A 20,519-nucleotide genomic window follows, 5' to 3' on the forward strand; every position below is an offset into this window, starting at 1 on the left:
AAATGCTTAGACTTCAATGAAAATAACTTAGTTCTCCATTCCCCAGAATAACTGTAAATCTTAATCACCAATTGACTTCTCCAATGCCTTCAATTAAGTATTAGTCAGTGTCAATAAAACACAAAGGCTGACTGTTGAGAGGATACAGTCTCTAAGTACTCCACATATACTGCCACATTTGTGTCTAAATTATTGATGCTTCTGGAATTATGGGATATTTCCTTGCAATACTTATTATGTCTATTATGAAAGCTTTGTTTTTGTCCCAAACAAGATTTCTAGGTTTCAGTGGAATAAATGCTAATTTCATTGTGTACCTGGTGATACAAAGATTAAACAAGTACAGTTTTGATCGTATGGAAAAAAAAAACTTCAGTTGCACCACAGACAGATCCTGTGTTTTTGCCCTCATACATGCTACTGTAAATCCTACAGAAGTCTACCCTTTGCCCAAGTATACCTTATTATTAACCCATTTCCTATCTTCTTTGATTCTGGAAAGGTTTTGAAAATAGGGCTCCCTGGTAGTTCATTCAGCATGTTGTATGATACAATTATCTTGGATCCCTCCAATCCTGTGCATTCCTAAACAGCAGTGATGAAACTCCAGTAGTGCAAATGTCAGTGACAATAGTGATCTACTGCTCAGTGCTAATGCCCCTCACTGATTAGTCTGCCGGCACTGATAACTTTTGTCAACACTGGCCATGTAATCTCCCTTGATTGCCTCCAATAGGGGTTTTGATGATTCAGTACAAATCATCAGTTGCTCAGTAGGACACTTGCAATCTCTTTCTATTGCAGTACATTGCTCTACCACAAAATATGATCTCATACGGTGTTCCACCACGATCTGTATTTCGACGACTACATTTTAAACTCCACGTTTTGTCAAAATAAAGTGAAATATATTGGAACAATAAACTGTAATCCCAACTGTTGTCCCAAAAACTATATAAGACAGATTTTACATGCATGCCTGCAAAATCATACGTGCTTCAGGAGCTCTTGCCAGTTTAATGGTATCAAGACTGATCTGTTACTATTACATCCAGAATCAAAACTTTACAAATATGCCTCAACTAGATTATTTTGAAAACCATTAGTTTCTGCAATCCTGAACAATCAGTCACCTGGAAGTCCACTTAGGTAGTAACCTCATCTCCACAGCACAGTGCATGTCAAGCATCAATTACTAAACATTGCAAAGGACTGACCCTATCTCTATTTTGCAGACGCTCATAATCTTGAGTCATACCTTTTTATTTCTTGTCTGAGTTAGTGATAAGCTTTACTTAAATGACTGTATTTGTAATTCACAACGAAGTCTTGCAAAATGCAACAGCCTGAATTGTTTCTAAACAGCAACAGCTGCCTAGCAGGTTTCAAACTATATTTAGGTCTATTCTCCCAAATCCTCACAGCTTCCACTATACTAGTATTGATTACTGCTTCGATCTCTTGATGCTCTGATTTTCTACTTGGCAATACTAGGTTCTTTAAGTCTGGGCTATCCCTAAGAAATACACATGGCAATCATCCTCCATTTTTGTTGCACCTGCTACTTTGGAATTGCCAATCAGATACTGCTAAAGTTGTTCCTGTTCCATCTCTGCAGAAAATCTAAACTACAAACACATCTGTTATCACTGGCTATTTTTCATTCTTCTCTCTTGATTGATATCTGCTCTCATGAGCTAAAGTTTTCTAATCAGACAGTATTTCTTTAATTGGCTAGCAACCATGTGTTTTTTTTCTTAATATTCTCTTTGCGAATTTTGTATCTTTTTTTTTTTACAATTAGGTTTTTGTAAATATGTCATTTGCAAGAGTTTGGAACTGAGCCCTTTTATATCATTTGTTAGGACTGTGTAATTTATTTTTATTGCAACAATAACCTGAAGGAACTATTTAAGTTGCAAATCTAACTGCGTCATAGTGTAAGATGACTCACTGTACATATGGTGTACATCACGAAAATACACAAAGAGTTGTTTTTAATTGATTAAATAGACTTAATAGATGTTATGCAAAAAAATCGTGTAATGTAACTTTTAATTTTGTTTAATAACAACCACCAACCCACAGAACATACAAGCCCTGTGTGTGGAATTAAGTAAGCAAGCAAAGGAAAGCCCTGCTTCATATTCAGGTGGAACACTCAATATGTCTCTGGTTCTTACCTGGATGGTAGGTTTTGATGTGAGATTTAATAAGTCGATCCTCAGGAAAGGACTTCTCACACACAGGGCAGACATAACTTCTTTTATCCTGAAAGAGAGTTTGACACATAAAGTTAATATTGTGTGAAATTAAACTACAACATAAAGATTTCACCAATAAAGTAAGCATCAGTGACTACTACAGATTTAACTGAAAAACTCTTTAAGGAAAAAGAAACAATCAAGATCAATGTTTAAAATGAAGTTTGTTGGAACTACTTTTATCTAGTTTAAGAAACTGCAAACAGAAAAGTTCCCAAGAAGTTTTACTTTCCCTATAGACATTACAGAAACACACATAACTGCAGTGCGGTGGCTCTGTGGCTAAGGATCTGCGCCTGTGGCTGGAAGGTTGCCGGTTTGTATCCCGTGGCCGGCAGAGAAATCCTACTCCGTTGGGCCCCTGATCAAGGCCCTTAACCCCAACTGCTCCAGGGGCGCCGTATGGCTGACCCTGCGCTCTGACCCCATGGTAAATGGCTGACCCTGTGCTCTGACCCCATGCTTCTTTCCCTGTCTGTCCATGTGTCTCATGGAGAGCAAGTTGGGGTATGCGAAAAGACAAATTCCTAATGCAAGAAATTGTATATGGCCAATAAAGTGATCTTAACGGACCTCTTATTCTTATAACTCTCTCTGTTATTTGGGCACTACAAATTGCAGCCTATCTGTTAGGTACAAGAATTTGCCAAATATGCAAGTCAATGGCATTAGGAAAACGAATGATCAATGACACAATTAGAAATTATGGTAACTGATCTTCACCTCAAATCAGTCAATGTGCTTTGTGTCAACAATGACTGTGCAGAAAAGGAATGCATCCCTGTCCAAGTTAATACTTCCACCAACGTACTGTGAAATCTGTTAAATTTGTTCTGTACACAGGATCCAGCCTTCAAAAACAAAATCATAATGTACTTGGATAACCTTCTCAACTGGATATTTGCTAATCTCTTGCTAGCTAGTAATATTCTTGAGACATCTGTCTGCACAAAGTTTTACTCAATTATTGTAGCACTTTTACCATGTTTGGACTCTTAAACCTTGGAGTATGATTGAGGCCGGTTTCTTTCCCAGGACTATACCATAGACAGACCCATAACCATTTTCAGCCTTCTGTGAGTATTCATAGCTTTCTAGCTTACCTTGGCAGGAATTTAATCACAGTTCTCCGCTAAAAAACAAGTTTAATGCATGCTGCCATCCTGACTGAAAAACAAACCAACAACAGCACTACCATTTCTCATCTTGTGGTGCTATCCAAATTGCAACATAGTTTTTCGCATGCACTGACTGGATATTTCATTTTAGATAATAAAACTACAGACACATTCCAATCGATGCTAGTACCAAAAGAGAATAAAATGATGTCATTCTCTAATGTTATAAGATTTATAGGCAATAACTCTTAAATATGAACAGTCTGCAAACACGGTTTCATTATGCTGAAGTGCAAAACAGCATCATTCATGCCACAGATAAATCTTCATGGAAAGAAAACTCCATAGGTCAATTACAAGAAGATTAAATAACCAAAGGTTGTACTTTTTTGAGGTCACAAAACTGCAGATATAAAATGTGCCAGAATAACACACCAATGGACCGAGCTAATGATAACCTCTTTAAATTCATCCATCCATTTTCTAACCACTTCTTCAAATTCAGGGTCGTGGGGAAGCCGGAACCTTTCCTGACAAGCAGCAGGCACAAGTAAGATACATCCTGCCCAGGACACCAGTCCATCGTAAGCCAGACACACTGACATTCATACTTAGGGCCAATTTTCCCAGGAACCAACTTATTTACCAGTATGCTTCTGGACTGTGGGAGGAAACCCACATGAACACAGGGAGAACAACTCTATGCTAACCACTGTATCTACCAACTTTGCATACCCACAAGGTGTAGGTTTTTACAATTCTTCTTTGCAGATTTGCTCAAGCTCTCTCTAGTTTCTTGGAGTTCAATTATAGAAATCAGTTTACAAGTATTTTCCTAGGTTCTCAATAGGACTAAATTCAAGACTTTGAATGGGCCACTCTCAAGGACATTCCTTTCCCTGCTGAAAGGTGAATTGCACCTTAGTTTTTAGACTAATACAAACTGAAACAGGTTTCTTGTCTGTACTTTGCTCTGCGCATTTATTCTTCAATAATAAAAATCAATCTAGTTCCTGCTGAGGAAAAGCTTGATGGTAAGAATAGTGTTGACTAGGAGATGCTCTTTTTGGGAGCATTTCAAATTATACTAAAAAAGTCTAAATTTTATGTTGTCTGATCACAAAACCTATTTGCCATATGTTTGCAAACATGCGTGTATCACTTAAATTGTTTGTTGAAAACTACATTTGCGATGGATTTGTCACTCTAAAATATAGGCTAGTTTTGTGAACTATTTTGGATATTGTTTATTGTTGCACATTTTCTCCCATCTCTGCCACTTAATTCTGTAACTCTTTCAAAGGTATCACTGGCTTCACAGTGCCATTCCTTACCAGTTTCTACCTTTCCTTGTTGCTCAGTTAACAGTGAGTACCAGTCATATCTAGTCAGTATCTGGGTGGTATAATTCACCTTGATTCACCTTCCACTTCCTGATAAATGAGTAGAAAGTAATTACAGGGATGTTCAAAGATTTGGATATTTCTGCACTCTTCTCCTAATCTTTCATTTTCATTGAATTTATCCTTTCCATGCTCTGGATGCTTTGTAGTCTTCCTGGCTCAGTTTTTGCTTTAAATTCACTACGTGAACATAAAACCTCAAAGAAAGAGGTGTTTTCAGTTAGAAATCATAATAGAAATTGATTATTGCACAGAGAGGCCACTTACCTGTGTGGCTCTTTAAGTCATTTTGTCCAAATGCATTAAAAATTAGGTTTGCCATAACAAAGGATTTAAATACTAATTTAAATAATGCAATCATGACATTTCCATTTTTCTTTTGGAATAATTATTATCTGCGAATATAACAAATATCAATTTCTACTTCAAAGTGTCATGACTGCGAGCTTCCAAGCAACTGTATGAACTGTGCAAGGGTCTTAAAACTTTCACAAGCCATTATATTAAGCTCAACTAAAAATGAATAAAAAATGACTAGCTCAAAAAAAAAAGAAAAAGGTATTTGCAAGTTGAATGTTCTCCAATTATGAGATCACCAAAAAAACTGTTGTAGATACCACTATAAACATATTCTTTAATATAATATAAATGGAGTATTTTTTTTTCTGGTAGAGCACCACAGAATACAACTCATTATTTTTAATGAGAAGACAGTTGTATATTTTGAGTGTACTTGCAGCTAGGGAAACATTTCTTCCTTCCACTGAAAGGCATCAAAGCCAGGCAACAGGCCCATTGTTTCCATAAATGTTGCATATGTTCACTAAAAAATAAAGGACATCTGCATCATAAAGTCTAATTTTGTTTTTCATACAAGAAAAAAAAAAATTTCATTAAGTCATATTTCGTATTTCATAGTCATATTTCCCCCTGCATCTTCACATGAATTGCTCTGAGTGTAGTATTAACATTTTTTACTTCTGCAATCCATTACAGCCTAAAACTGTAAAAAAAAAAACTGTACTGAATATGTGCAAGAGAAAATGTGACAACCAAAAGTAAACATGACACACAAAAGTAAAGCTGACAAAACTGAAGAACTGTTAGCAATAAAATCTGAATATCACACATTCTGTTTGTAGATAGCACTTCCAAAAAGCAGTGTGGCAAATGCATAGCATATTTGTTTTGGCTGATTTGTGACTAAAAGCTGAAACTTCCTTCACTTTGTATTTTTAGGCAATGTTTTTTTTTTAGATGGAGTTATATCTTGTTGGTAAAAACTAGCATACTTTATGTTGAGGTGCATTAAACCTAATCTGCCCATTCTTCTAACTGCATTTTTAGCATAATTTAGCATAACATTCATGACAAACATGTTTTTGTTACGCTTACTCCATTATCTATTCATAAATAAAATATATACATAAATAAAAGTTTAAATTATAAATCACAGTTAAGTTTTAGTTAAAAATAACATTTCACAAACTGGACTCTAAAACTGCTCCATTTAATGTAAACTTTAAAAAATACTTAAACCCATAAATGTTCAAAACAAGGCTTCTTTATCCCATTAAATAATCCGTGAAAGTATTTCGTTTCATATGATAAAAATGCCTTACAAGCACTCCAAAGGTGTGCATTTTGACAGTCCTTCTGAGGTCTTAGATATCATAAAAGATTCTGAGCCACATTTCTGCCAGGAATTTTCAAAAGAAGCCACAAAAATAATCAGTTTCCAAATTATACAGTATGTATAACTCTTTTTAAACTTAAAATATGTTACTACCTGAATTTAATTTAATCTGGCAATAGGTGTGGTACAAGCAAGTATCTTAAACACAACATGTGGTAATTCAAAACGGGATGCTACAAAGCCAAAGTCCGGTTCCATTTTTCTCTGTTTTGCTGATTGATGGGTTAGCAAATAACAATGCAAATCACCAGAGCATAGTGTCATGAGCAGATTCTTTGAAACAGCCAACGTTAGATAACTAAATGTAGAATAATAAGAGTCAAATTGAATTTATATAAGTTTAGAAACACTGACACTGCTGTCAAATTCAGCAATGAAAAGTGACTGAAGAGATTTTACTGTTCAAAGAAACATTAAATTTAGACTCTACATCTTTTTAATTTTTAAAGCATTCAGCCTATTTCTCCAAGGTCAATAAAATAAAAGCATATCCATAAAATAGCAAGAAGTATTGCTTTTATTTTCTTAACTTATAGGTCTGATGTCATAAATGATACACATCTGAAATAAGACAATAATATATGTAAATTTGGCCCTTGAATCTGACAAATACATTATACAATAAGTATCAATTCTGCCCTATTGGTTCTTTTTTCTGCCTCCTCATTCTATAAAATTCTGTAATTTCCTTTGATTTAAAGGTCACACCGTTCATATGTCTGCAGTGACTGATTCGGGGACATTCCGACATTTAAAACATATACTAGAAAACAAAATATTAATCTCACAATACTCACAAAAATATATATATATATTCATACTGTATGTGACCTATAATGTTTCCGTTTTGTTAAAACTGTGCTATACCTACAGCACAGGTTTTAATATAGTTGCGACAGTTGAACTGGACACTGACCCATAAGCTGCTGGTACAAAAAGACATGACCAGCCATGCCCCCAAAAGAAGCACAAACCCTGATTTTGCATTATTTTTGTGGCAGGGTGAATAGTGCAGAAAATATACTTCATTAAAATACCAATAAAAATAATATGAACAGAACTGAGACACTTCAGATGGAATGTATTTAAAAGCATGAAAGTAAATATTTTCAGAAGCACGCCAGCTAATAGAACTTTCTTTGCTTTCACAGTAGGCATATACCACTAACTACAATACAATCAGAAAACAACAAATAGAACCAAAACATTAGAAATAGTAAACTTGAGATCATCTGAGCTTTCCAGAGTGTTGCATTTTTAGGTAGAAAGCTTTTTTTTTCCATATTATGCTCTCTAATGCACTCACTAAATCTTGTAAATGTATTACTTTAACCATTTTCTGTGGAAGCTGGCATGAATAGAAAGCTGTTCTATCTATTATTAAAGACTTCTGGGAAATACAGGTTTAATCATTTCAAGCAAACATTTGCTAAGGATGTTTCAGTTGCAAACACTTTTGTGTACATATCTACCACGGAACACATAGATGTTTAGACAAGACCCTAATATGTTAATAATCAGATGCTACAAAAGTTATTGAAAGCTTCACAGGTGCCTCATCAGCCTACATGTTTTTTTTTTTTGTTGAAATGCAGCTTTTGTACTCTAAAACAGTTTCTGTGATTGAACACTGGAGATGTGCAACACCCAGGCCTGCTTCTGCAATGGAGTGACACTAAATAGTTAAGCAATAGCATGAAAGAGGGGTTTGAAGACTACTGGAAGGTTGTGGTTTAAATCCCACTGCTGTTGAGTTAGATATTTCAAATGGGTACACATGTAATTCAAATAAATTGATAACATTTTCCAAAAGCCGCCTCTCTTTAAATGGTGATTCACATCACCGAAACATCACAATGTATTAAAAAATATTTATTTACCTCTGATTCTTTGATGATTTTTACCATTATGAACAATAATAATTTTAAACACTGGGATTGTCTTAAGGCTTGGTGCTTGGAAGAACTGGCTCCATAGTAAAACACTATCACTGTGGAGAGATGTATGACTTCAATTCTGGAATTAAATGACCTAACTCCCAATAAGGAACAAAAGCAATTTTCAGATCCATGATGTCTCACATTAGAAGCTGTTCCCTGATCCAAATACGTCCATTGTGATTTCACTTTGATTTGTGGTCTCTAAGAGGCACAATTAAACAAAAAGCTTGATTTCCTTTACATTTTAAATGTATTTTGTTTTCTAGAGAAACATGATTGATCAGGTAAGAGGATGAGGGTTATATTTAACAAGTACGTATACAAATATAAGTGCAATACTTATTATAATTTTTAGTCAGAACAATTCCTCTTCAAGATGAAGATCTTTGACCAGCATGGTCTAACTTTTAGATTAACTTGAGAAGCCCGAGCCAAGTGCACCAAGATATGGTCCCATTCACAGATGAAAGATATAGCATCAAGGAACTCAAGTTCAAGGGAGGACTGTCCTAAGGACAGTAAAGGGCCGTCCTATGCTGGCAAGTAAACACAAATGCAAACTAAGTCTTTTTAGCACTGAGAAGAGGAGGTGCTTCTTCATATGAAGGTTTGTACGAGCTGGCATGTTGTCCAAGCAGATAGACTAGATCATTAAAAAAAACAGCTGGATCAATTTCTCACATCAATTACATCCTATTACACAAACTTATATTTAGAAAGACTCAAATGTATACTAACATACAATATTTTGCAAACTTTCATTCACCCTTTGATAGGAGAAAAATACTTATGCATAACAATGCAAGGACAAATAAAGTTCCATCACTCAAGGTATAAATGGATCATGTTGTGGCATTCAGACAATCATCTTGGAAAAATACACATTTTATCCAGTCAACCGATCCCCCTCCTCAAAATACAGCCTCAGCAGAAATGGTAGAGCTTCTCTTGACAAGCCGATAGTTGAAAACTTAATTTTATAACAGCATAATAAATCAAAGGCCCAGGCGCAGACCATAAATTCAAATAGCCCTGGAATGGAAACTGTTGAATACCAAACAAAAGGAAAATGAATTTTCCCCTTACTCTGACAGAATGGCTCGAATTATAGTGCATTAGAAAGGGTATGCAGTTTTTCAATGCCCTTGATCTTTTTTTTCTCCTTAAGCTGGAAACATTTTGTGGGTTGGGTTATCATTCCAGACATCTACAGTGGTCTGCTAGCCTCTCCTTTCCGATATATAACTTGTTGCTTGTTATGGTGATCTCATATCCCTTTAATGCACCGTGGTAGGTGAATCATCCTGTTATGAAAACTGCTTGATTCAGCAGCTGGGTGTAACTAATAGTCCAGACTTAACACAGCTATTTCTTAGCAATAAAATATCGGTTTGGAAAAATCCTAAATTAATAAAAGTCATATAAGTTAATAATATTGTGTCTAAATCATGTAGGTTTTATGGGCTTTTCTTATTAAAAAGACTTATTCAAGTGGTTTGTCTCAACCAGCAGGTCAGTTAGGATTAATTTCAGAGAGGTGTACTGAAGTGGTGTTTTGGTACAAGCCTGAACATTCTTCCTGACAACTGAAACTTTTGCTGCTTTTGAAACAAAAAAGAGAGTGTAAAGAGACAAACAAGGTGTCTTAAAAGGAATCCCAGAGAGAAATGTTCTCAACTAAAAATAAAACTGTATAAGTATGATAAAGAGTAAATATTCCTGTTTAGGGTAACAGTACTGCATACATGTCCTGAAGATTATTATTGCGTTATCTACGTTGCAAAAAAAATCTTTTTACTTCCTCTGTCTTCCTCTGGCTACTTCCCAGGAGCCACAAATTATAACATAGGGTGTTATTATGTTGCATATGAACAAAAAATAATTGGAAGCTATTTGACCTACAAATGTGATGTTCAAGCAGTTTACTACAGCAGTTAAACCAATTTATAACTATCCATAACTCCAAAAATAGGTATTACCACATAAATAACTCCAAAACACTTTTAAGTTTCTTGCCCCAAGAATTGGCAGGGTAATTAATTATAAAATCCATTCCAAATCCTCAAACATCCTTTCCTTTGAGGAACATTGGTCAGCTGTTTCAATTTAATTTAAAGGTTAACCACAGATAAATTTCCACTGATGGAACAAAGAATTTCACCCACATAAAAAAAAAAAACTAAGTCCTCCATTTTGCACGTATAACTACTCCCTGTTGTCTCCACCAAGACCAATTAATTTTCAGCATGCTCCAGTTTCCTTTAGAGTACAATTGATTCTGTTTTGAAAAAAAATGCACCCTAGACCATATTAAGAACTAGGTGGCTTAAAGGACAACTACCTATGATGATTCTTAACCTAGTTCTGAACATGAAATTATTTTAATGTCTGGTTAACGCCCTCTCTTCACTGACTGCAACACAATTATTATTCTGTAGTGGTGACTGCAAGTAGTACAGTTAATGAAGTATTATAAACTACAATGTATAATATTAATGCTGTAGTACTGTGATATGGATAATGTGGACTCCTACTCTCCTGACTAAGGCATGGTGCCTCAAGGACTATGAGAACTTTTCATTATTAGTGGCTTTGTCATTGCATTCATATCCGGGTTTGGATTTGTTGTAGGTTTTTATTCATTCACGTGGCATATTGATGGCACTCATGTAAAGAATTCATTATTCTGAAGGAGTCCATTATCATACATTTTAGATCTATTTATTTTGTATGCATATGCATCTTCTGTATATCTGATTATGCCCCAAATGCATGACCAGAATGCCTTATCATTTGTCTTATCTTTTTATTCTTCTTAGATAATTTATATATAAATGTAAGGATTAATCAAACTTAAACTGCAGTTTTATTATGTTTTATCATTTCAGGTAAAATGTAAAATCAAAATTAAATGATTAAGCATGTGTATAGGATTTTACATATAAATATTTAAATTGGCATTCTGAATAAAAATCAGATTCCAATATCTTTTCTTACCCTAAATCATGATGGATTTACCAAACCCTTATGTACTTACACCATATGAGGAGGGGATTTATCTTAATTACACAACAGCTTTGTCAAACGTGGTTTTAAAGTTAATTATTGTGTTCTGAATTATGGTAATTAAATGAAATCTTGTAAAACAAAAATTTCTGTATACAAAAACATAACTCATGGGATTCCCACCGAGGTAGTTTACAACAGGCTTGGTGCCACCAGGAGAAGGGTTATGATATAATGAACTGGTCAACTCCTGGTCAACCAGTGACTAAGCAACTTCTCAGGTGTCAGAAGGCATGCAATGATGTCAGTGAGGGATAACGGGGTCACACTTCTCACTAAGATAAAAGATATCTTGTAAACTGTGAGATGTTCATAAGTCTGCCACTCTGGACCAGTACAAAATCATATTTATCATCATTCAAATGGAACCTGGTGACAAGATTTTTAAATGAAAAAAATAGCATCTTGAGATCTCACTAGGACACATCAACACTTATTTTGTTCATTTTGTTCAGCAAATTAGTAAGAATTTTCACAGCTTCTGGTTTAACACTTTTCTTTGACCTTCAGTAAAGCGTAAAAGGCCAAGCAGAAAACTGACTGTTAAATCACCTGTGTTTTTTTTATCTGTACTTGCTTTTTTTTTTAACAAAGTCACCTGTCTATTTTACCTTACCAGTAATTTTTGATTAAGCAAAAACGGATCTTCATTTCAGAGAATCCCACTTCTACGTAACACCTTCAGAGAAATGGAGGATGTGGTTTGGCCAAAACTGTCAGTCAGAATAATGAAGTTTTATGCTGCCTTAGATGAGCAGGAGCTTTTCAGAATAGAACAAAATCAGGGATAAAAACAAACAAACCAGAAAACCTCAAATGTCAAATCAATGTGTAAAAGATAATCTGAAATAAAAAGCCTTAACCCACCCATTTTCAGATCAACAATTACACAAGAAACAGGAGTGAGAAAAAAATGGCTAACTATTTTTTTAAAAAAGGTGATGACTTAAATAGGAACCAAACCTACTCCTTTTAAAATGTTAATGTAGTTTTGCACTAAATTACCTACACGTAAACAGAAGCAGTGCACCATAAAGATAATCAAATGAAATAAATACTGGGTTGCAGGACAGAAAAACTCCCAAGGTGACCTTTGATGGAATCCATTTCACCTGTACATCAGTTATTTATTTAGGAACTTAATTACTACAATTTTCTTATGATCAATAATATGTTTCTGAATGAGTCTTCATTACTTTTAATGTGCATCAAGGCAGAGATAACTCATTAAATTTGAAGAGAAAACAATTTCCCTTGAGTCTGTTTAGCTTTGTATGCTTGACCAAATGCATGAAATGCCAGAGGCAAAAGTAGCATAGATGGCAAGGAAGTTATATCTCAACACATTTTTAACAACAGGTAATAAATACATACTGGCATTTGACAATAAGTAATGTAAATTATTTGTAATAGCAAATTTCCATTAAAAATCTTAATAGACTCAACGACATAGTGACATGTTTGGATTAAATTAGTCCAATGTCTATATTTGTAGCAATACTGTGTTTGCACGTGTCATTGTTTCTGTCATTATAGTACAATGGATAATTAATTTCATATTTTATGGCTATGAATTAAGAAGTTAAATCATAGCTGGAGGCCAACTTTAAATACCAGCAGTGCTGCTTCAGAGTCTTAGGAAGATGTCTGTATTATTTCTCTGTAATGCCGAACAAAATTCAGACCATGGTTTTAAAAAAAAAGGGTGACCTTCATTTATAACAAAGAAGCTGATTCAAATATAATATATTACAAGGCTCAGGGTTTTTGTTAGACAATAAAATAAACTGCAAAGACTGTCACCAAACCGGAAACATTTTAATCACACAAAATTCTCTGTGGAAAGAATATGGGGATAGTGAAACACTACTTCAGTATACAGTAAAATAAATAGGGAGAAAGTTTTAAAAAATTAAAAAATATATTTTTAAAGTAGAGTAGTTATCAATTAGGAAACAAAGTCCTCTACTAAGAAAACCTGCCTTTACAAGGACAATATCACATTAGCAAAGACTTGAAGACACCTACAAATACTCTTTTCAGAATGTTTGACTTATCCATAAATATAATTCTAATGTCTTAATGAACAGCTTCAGGAAAAGCCAAGCCTCAGACTTCTGTTTTTAAGACTTTACAAATTCAGCCAAATGATTTTTTTTTTCATGTTTTCTCCACTACACTTACCTTTGTGGTGTGGGCTCCAATCTTTGCCTGTTAAATGTGCTTGTTTCCCTGGCTCAACATAAAGTATTTTAACTGTAATTCTTTTTTTTTTGTTGTGCCAGTAGCATAAATTGTGACGAGATTAAAAATGTCATGGTTGTTCTAAAGAATTTCTGATGAAAGACAAAACCAATAAAGAACACAGAACTTTGTTTTTAATAGCCTGCTTGAATCTATATGTTGATGACATTCATCTCAGGTTGTGTAACGAGCTCCAGTATTGAAATGGAGTACAAAGTAAATTCTATCTTGGGAAATAAGAAGACCCTAAAAATAAACCTGCAGAACCTAAAAACATCTGCAGTTCCTGACCTCCTTGTACCACATGACCATCCCACAATACAATACTATGCACACTGTAATATGTGCAATACTATACTATAAATGTACTACATGTATATATGTGCTGTACATATTACTACACCATACTGTGCTATATACACTGTATTATGCTTAGTACACAGTACAGGAGCTCTTGTGCCTTTTTCTTCCAAAGCATGTAACTACACTACTTACAGAAGTCAATTGATTTGATCTACGTCTCTCACGTATGACTAATCTGTGATGACTAATCCAAAACAACTGTAACTTGGTAAAAAAAAGACAATATAATTTATTCCAAGCCACTTTAAAACATGCAGATCTTTCTTTCCAATTTCAATCTAACATCATTGAGAATATAAAAATGCGAACAACACAAACTACATTAATATACAAGTAAACAACATTGTAAAAGTCAACCGGCAAGACGGAGCCCATAGGGTATATAGTAAAATTGAAATAGAAATGTTCTCACCTCTAGACAGGATAATGAACCAAGGGACAATTCAGAAAAGTCAATAAAAACCCATCCAGCATATCTAGGAGATGGGAAGAGCCCACAAACCAATTCAACCTATGTGCCCAGTGAGTAACTGCCAAGCCACTGTTCTGCCTATCTAACCACAATATTATTAAATAATATTTAGGTACCTTATGCAAAATCATGTATAACACATAAGTACTTTAACATTTAAAAATGCTAATGCAATATAAAAACAATTATATGAAAGCGAGGATATTGCATTTCATGCAAGTTGTTTTATCAGAAGATACATATTCCTGAGATGAATTTTACACATTCATTGTTTCATATGGAGCACACAAAAATTGGTACTTTTGATTTCCTTATGTCAGAAATAAAATTATTTAAATCACAGGAACATGTTCTTCACTGGTTTTAAGTGATTATTTTTAACAGTATGGCTACTGTATAAATTTTTCATTTTAAAAAAGTGCACAAATGCTTTCTATAAATGTTTAGATGAAAATATAAGTCATCCACTTGTCCTTCCAAAATATTATGCTAACACATACTGTGTACTGTAGGTACTGTAAGAGCTATCACACTAAAAATGCTCCATATGGGAAATACCAAAGTCAATGTACTAGTACCAAGAGTTCACCTACCAAGTACCAAAGTGAGAGTAAAAACATTTTCCCAGACTTCAGCTAGTCTTTCTTTGTATCTGAGAGACCACATTGTAGACTTCCATGGAAAGGACTACAAGTGTAGAAATCAAGCAGGTCATCACTATAAAATGGAGAAATTATTAACTTCAGTATATGAGGAAAAGCAGAACCGACTGCCAGTACAGTATATGAAGTACTCAGGCCTTCCTATGGCATCTTAGTTTGTGAAATAACAAAATGATGCATACACATTTTTTCACAACTTGTAAATTCACCCTGAAGACCTCTAAGGGTAAGATATGTTCCTGTTAATGTCAGCAAAAACTAAAATGTAAAAAATGAAATATGTTGTTTGCAGATATCGTCAGACCTGTGGACTTAATGTTGGCAGGAAGCATTTTTGTTAACAATTGCAGTCTTAAGTCTTTTTGAGTAAGCCTCCACCTACTTTTGAACAACAGCTTAGTACGGTTTATGTCCATTCTTCTTGGCAGTTTTGCTCAAGCTTTCTCGAGTCGCTTAGGGAATACTCATTGACAGCAGTTTTTAAGGTATTTCCATAGATTTTCAATAAGATTCAAGTCAAGACTTTGATTTGGACCCTTTAAGAATATTCATCTTCTTAAACCTATTCAATTCACAGTATTTGTGGCTTTGAGCTTTGAATAACTGTCTTGTGGAAAGGTGAATTTTCTCCTTAACTTTAAGTTTTCAGCAGAGACTGATTTTCCTCAAGATTTAGCCTGTACTTTGCTCCATCTCTTACTCCTTCAGTCCTAACAATCTTTCCATTCTTTTATGAGTAGCACCACCATATTGTGATGCTGCAACTATCATGATTGACTATGGTGATGATTGGGCAAAGTGCTGTGTTGGCAACACCGTGCCAGATAACACTGCCCAATTACACTAAAAAGTTTCACTTGCACACAGGCAGAGGCAACTCAGTTAACTGTGTTGTTTATTAAGGTAAATTTCAAAACTCTAAATTAATATAGGTTTGACACTGCAAAGGGATTGAACACCTATGCAATCATGACTTTTCTAAGAGTCTTTCATACTAATGATCTATTCATTTGTGTCTTTTTTTTTATTTTATTTAGAATGCATGGAATACGTTGTGGAGATAACAAATATGAATTCCTACTTTAAAATGTCATGACTGCAAGCTTTAAAGCAACAAACTATGAAATTATATGCAAGAGCTGGAATACTTTTGCAAGGCACTGTAAATATAGAAATCAGAGGCCCAAACATCCAAGCAAACAAAAATTCAAAATATGTAGTCAACATAAAATAGACATTACATACAAGATGCTATTTAACAAATCTCTCATTGTTTTTGAGATTCCAGGACATACACTGCATCTCTTTCGATCTTAAAGGTCAGATAATGTCTTTGCTTTTTTTGAAAATTGAAAATTTAATCCCACAATTCTGATTAAAAAAATCTCCTTGCTGAATAATTTAATCACAGGCAAAACTCAGAATCGCAGCTTTGCTGCTGACTGTACTTGCCTCTTTATAACCTCAGCTGCTTCCTTTTTAGATTTTGTTTTGCATTTTTTACTTATCTTCTAATTAAAATGCCCATTCCAACCACGTAAACTGAATATTTAAATAACTCAGATCTACATGACTTCTGCTGTTGTGCTTTGAAAAATATCCAAAATTCCCTTCAGCATTTAAACACATTTTTACTTTCATCAACTAACCCCAATGCACAGACACAAATCTCTAAACAACAAAATCAAACTAAATTCACTTGACTGTTTTAAGGAACCCACAATAAGTACATTCGTGAAAAAAATCAAAAGACCTAGGTTATTATTTTACAATCTTATAAAATGGTGCTTACAGATGTCTAATAAAGAATGAGCGATGTGAAGATTTATAAGCATCAAGTTTGAAATGTTTTTTTCTGCTACTATTATTATTCTATTAGTATAATTTTTTTCTATGGATTACATACCTCAATTATCAAGGAAAAAAATATTTTAACAACTATATGATGAATTACCACAATATTTCCAGCACTTAAGACAGTATTTTTTCATTTCAATCTTCTCTCCATTTACCTGTCATCAGCACAGAATATTACTTAATCATTTTATCATGCTGAAACAAACTATACATTTGAGACTGTTAAATACTGCATAGGAGCCTGTTGAACAACATGGTGGCAAGATGTCAACAGAAACAGAAAGAATATGTTGGAAAAACTTAAGTCCGCTTGTTAAAGAAGTTTTCCCGATAACACAGTCAACGTGGAGAGAAACGCTTTTAGTAAAACAACAAGAAAAAGTGCTCAGAAAGCCCAACACTTTTTCATTAGAATCCATATCAATTAAACATGGTCGGTGCATACCTTGTTTCCCTGAAAATAAACGTGGTCATTATTTCTTAAGTGCCACATTACTGTCCTTATGCTAAGTATATAAGACATATTCCAGCTGGATGGCTTCATCACATCATCAGGTCCCTCCCCTGTCAGAACTCTTTTTAGAACATTCTAACATGATAGAACATGCCATTTCTATGAAAAAATAATGGTGATGATGACTGAAATTGACTTGTAAGGGTCCTGACAACATTAATTTTTTAATAAAAATGATAAACTGATGTTGAAAAAAAACTCAAGGAGGAAGCCCACATTGCCACTAGAGGATGGTTGTCCATCGATGGGCCGTCAATAAAACTGTGAAGGACACCTCAAGCTCAAAGATATGAAGGGCTAGTTACAAACAAATGAGTCAACCCTCTCGAACATACAATGCTGTCGCACCTTAAGGACACGACACGACACAACACAACACAACACAACACAACACAACACAACACTTCCTTTAACAGATCATACAGCTTCAGGGAGTGGTAGCAGATAAAAAAAGACACACCAACAATCAAACAAATGTAAAAATAAGATCTAGCTCACCATGTCAGTGTGTATCTTTAGATGTGCCTGTAGCTTGTACTTGTCGGGTGTGCTATACTCACACCCCTCTGTGGGACACTTGAGGAGGATATTGCTGTGTTTCTGAATCACATGTCGTTTCAGGCAGTTCTTGGTGATGGAAGAGTAGTTACACTGGGAGCAGTAATGTAGATGCTCACGGGTGTGAGTGCGAATGTGCATGTTATAATGCACCTGATACCAGAATAATTTACCTGCAAGGTGACAAAAAAAGCAGAGCAAAGCAAATCTTAACACAGACAGATGGATTATTTGAAATGTTATTTTCAATCCAAGCTATACTGAACTTCTTTCAGAGTAATAGGAATCAAATATTTTATTTTACCGTCTCACACTACAGTCTTTAAAGGAGTCATTAAAAACACAATTAGTCCCAAGAATGTAATTAACCATTGGAGAAGAAAATATCTAAAGAGAAACTGAAGTAATGAAAACAACATAAAATATTTTTTGAGCTTTCCAAACAATAACTAAGATATGTGCAGGCTGGAAAAATTACTTTTTTCAGATGAATGAAACATTAAAAGCATTTTAAAACCATTTCTGTTCAAAATGATTTGCAAGATTAGATAAGGAAAATCGTTACACCTCCCTTAAGATAAGAAAGCTAGGAAAGTGCCCTAAAATTAATAGCATTTCTGTTAAAGTATCATTAATTAAAAAAAATTCTGATAGATTTGCTATTTAATTTCAATTCGCTTATAAATAATAAGGTATTCCACAATAAGCAACTTAAATCAATGACTTTATTCAACTTTATGATTAAAAAAGAGAATTTAAAAAATCTGAAAGACCTACAGAATATCATATAGGTTTGAGTGGCAGTTTGGCTCTTTTGAAATGCAGAAATGCATCTTAAACATGGCCCGGCCACTCTCATGAGAAAAAAAAAATTCAGTGATGTGAAAGTAAAGAGAAGTGAGACTGACAGGACAAGTTTGTTACACGGGTACAGAGAATTGGATCTGGCCCTTCATCAAGGGAAATGTGAAGCCAAGCAAATGTTGCATGGGCAGTAATTTTCAACCCTCTGCAGATTTTAGAATTATATGTACTTACAGCAAACTGCTGGAGACATGAACATCTGAGTTATTTTCAAGCTTCAATATTCATCCTGATTTACTATATATATATACAAACTAGCAATGATGCCATGACCACATCCTCAGCATATTTCAAGCTCAATAATGGAGACAGTTGTAAACCAAAACCAATAATTGAGAAGATGAAGCTACAATTCTTCTTGCCAGGAGAAGATGTAATGACAGATTTAGTGAAACCTTTAATAAAATGTAATCTGGAGCAAAATGGGACCATAATAGGTAAAATTATATATACTGGCAATGACAATAAAGTAAAAATTAAAGAAAAAAACATTAAATTAAGGGACATTATATAATGTGAGGTAGGCAGGCTTTGCACAGAACTCCTAAACCCAAAATAATTAACATAGCAATTTCTATTCCAGTGGCCTTCAATAAGTGCACTTTAGGTCCCACAAAATGGCAGAAGATGCATTAAGCAAAATAAGATGAAGCAGGAAAACTCTCCAGTGTATTTCTCAATCAGTTGATAACTTTCCTGCCCACAGGGCAGGAGGTGACAGACTCAAAAGATTGCTTAGGGGCAAACTGAGATCTACACTGTCATTCCACTCCCTAATGGGACATAGAATATTTTGCTACAAAATGTACCACTTTATACAGTAAGTACGCTACACACCTGGCTAAATTAGCAAAATGTAAGGAATGAATAAAAAAACCTAATCAACCAGAACACTCATTCATGTTATCATTGTGAAACCAAATGCCCCCATTATGACATTTTGGTTGAATAATAAAGCCAGAAAGAGTCAAAGGAAATGCCTTCATTTTTTTAAATAAACAAAATCCCTAATTTACGAATCTCAATACAATGTGTAACAAACTGAAAAGTTACAACACGGCAAAGAGCACAAGAGTATTTTTAGTTGGTAATGTCAAGATCATCATTATCTAATGCAAAACTGAAAAAATCGGTCAGCGTTATGAAACTGATACTGTGAATATATGTAGAAAGGTAATATAATTTGAAATATAATTTGGTTTAGCCTTTAATTACAATAAACATGATTTTAAACACTTACAATTTCTCAGTGAAGAAAAAAAAAATAATGCTGTGGAACTTTAATATCAACGTACCTGTTTCTTCTCAAATCACAGAATCACCGCCAAAGCCATTGTAAGTGATAGTCATTGAAACCAAAAAGCTGGCTAATGCTAAAGAAGCAATGTTTACTAACACCATGTGCTTTATAAAGTAGTCTTAGGACACCCGCCATCTTACTTCAATTGTTAATGAATGCTATACTGTCTTGGGCAGCACATTAAAATATGAATAATGG

The 20,519-nt window shown here is 34.4% G+C and overlaps 1 protein-coding gene across 2 annotated transcripts in view; it reads right to left on the reverse strand.

The window, feature by feature from the left end:
* Window positions 1–20,519, reverse strand: part of zfat (zinc finger and AT hook domain containing) — a 54,597-nt gene that overhangs the window by 23,273 nt on the left and 10,805 nt on the right. For both annotated transcript variants that reach the window (XM_088929732.1, XM_088929731.1), the window contains exons 7-8: window positions 18,098–18,330; window positions 2,184–2,271 (exon numbers count right to left, since the gene is read on the reverse strand). In XM_088929732.1, coding sequence (XP_088785858.1) covers window positions 2,184–2,271; window positions 18,098–18,330 — 321 coding nt within the window. The remainder of the gene's footprint in view (window positions 1–2,183; window positions 2,272–18,097; window positions 18,331–20,519) is intronic.

This window comes from Atractosteus spatula, chromosome 12 (assembly GCF_055471065.1).
Source record: "Atractosteus spatula isolate fAtrSpa1 chromosome 12, fAtrSpa1.hap1, whole genome shotgun sequence".
In the NCBI taxonomy this organism is placed as follows: domain Eukaryota; kingdom Metazoa; phylum Chordata; class Actinopteri; order Semionotiformes; family Lepisosteidae; genus Atractosteus; species Atractosteus spatula.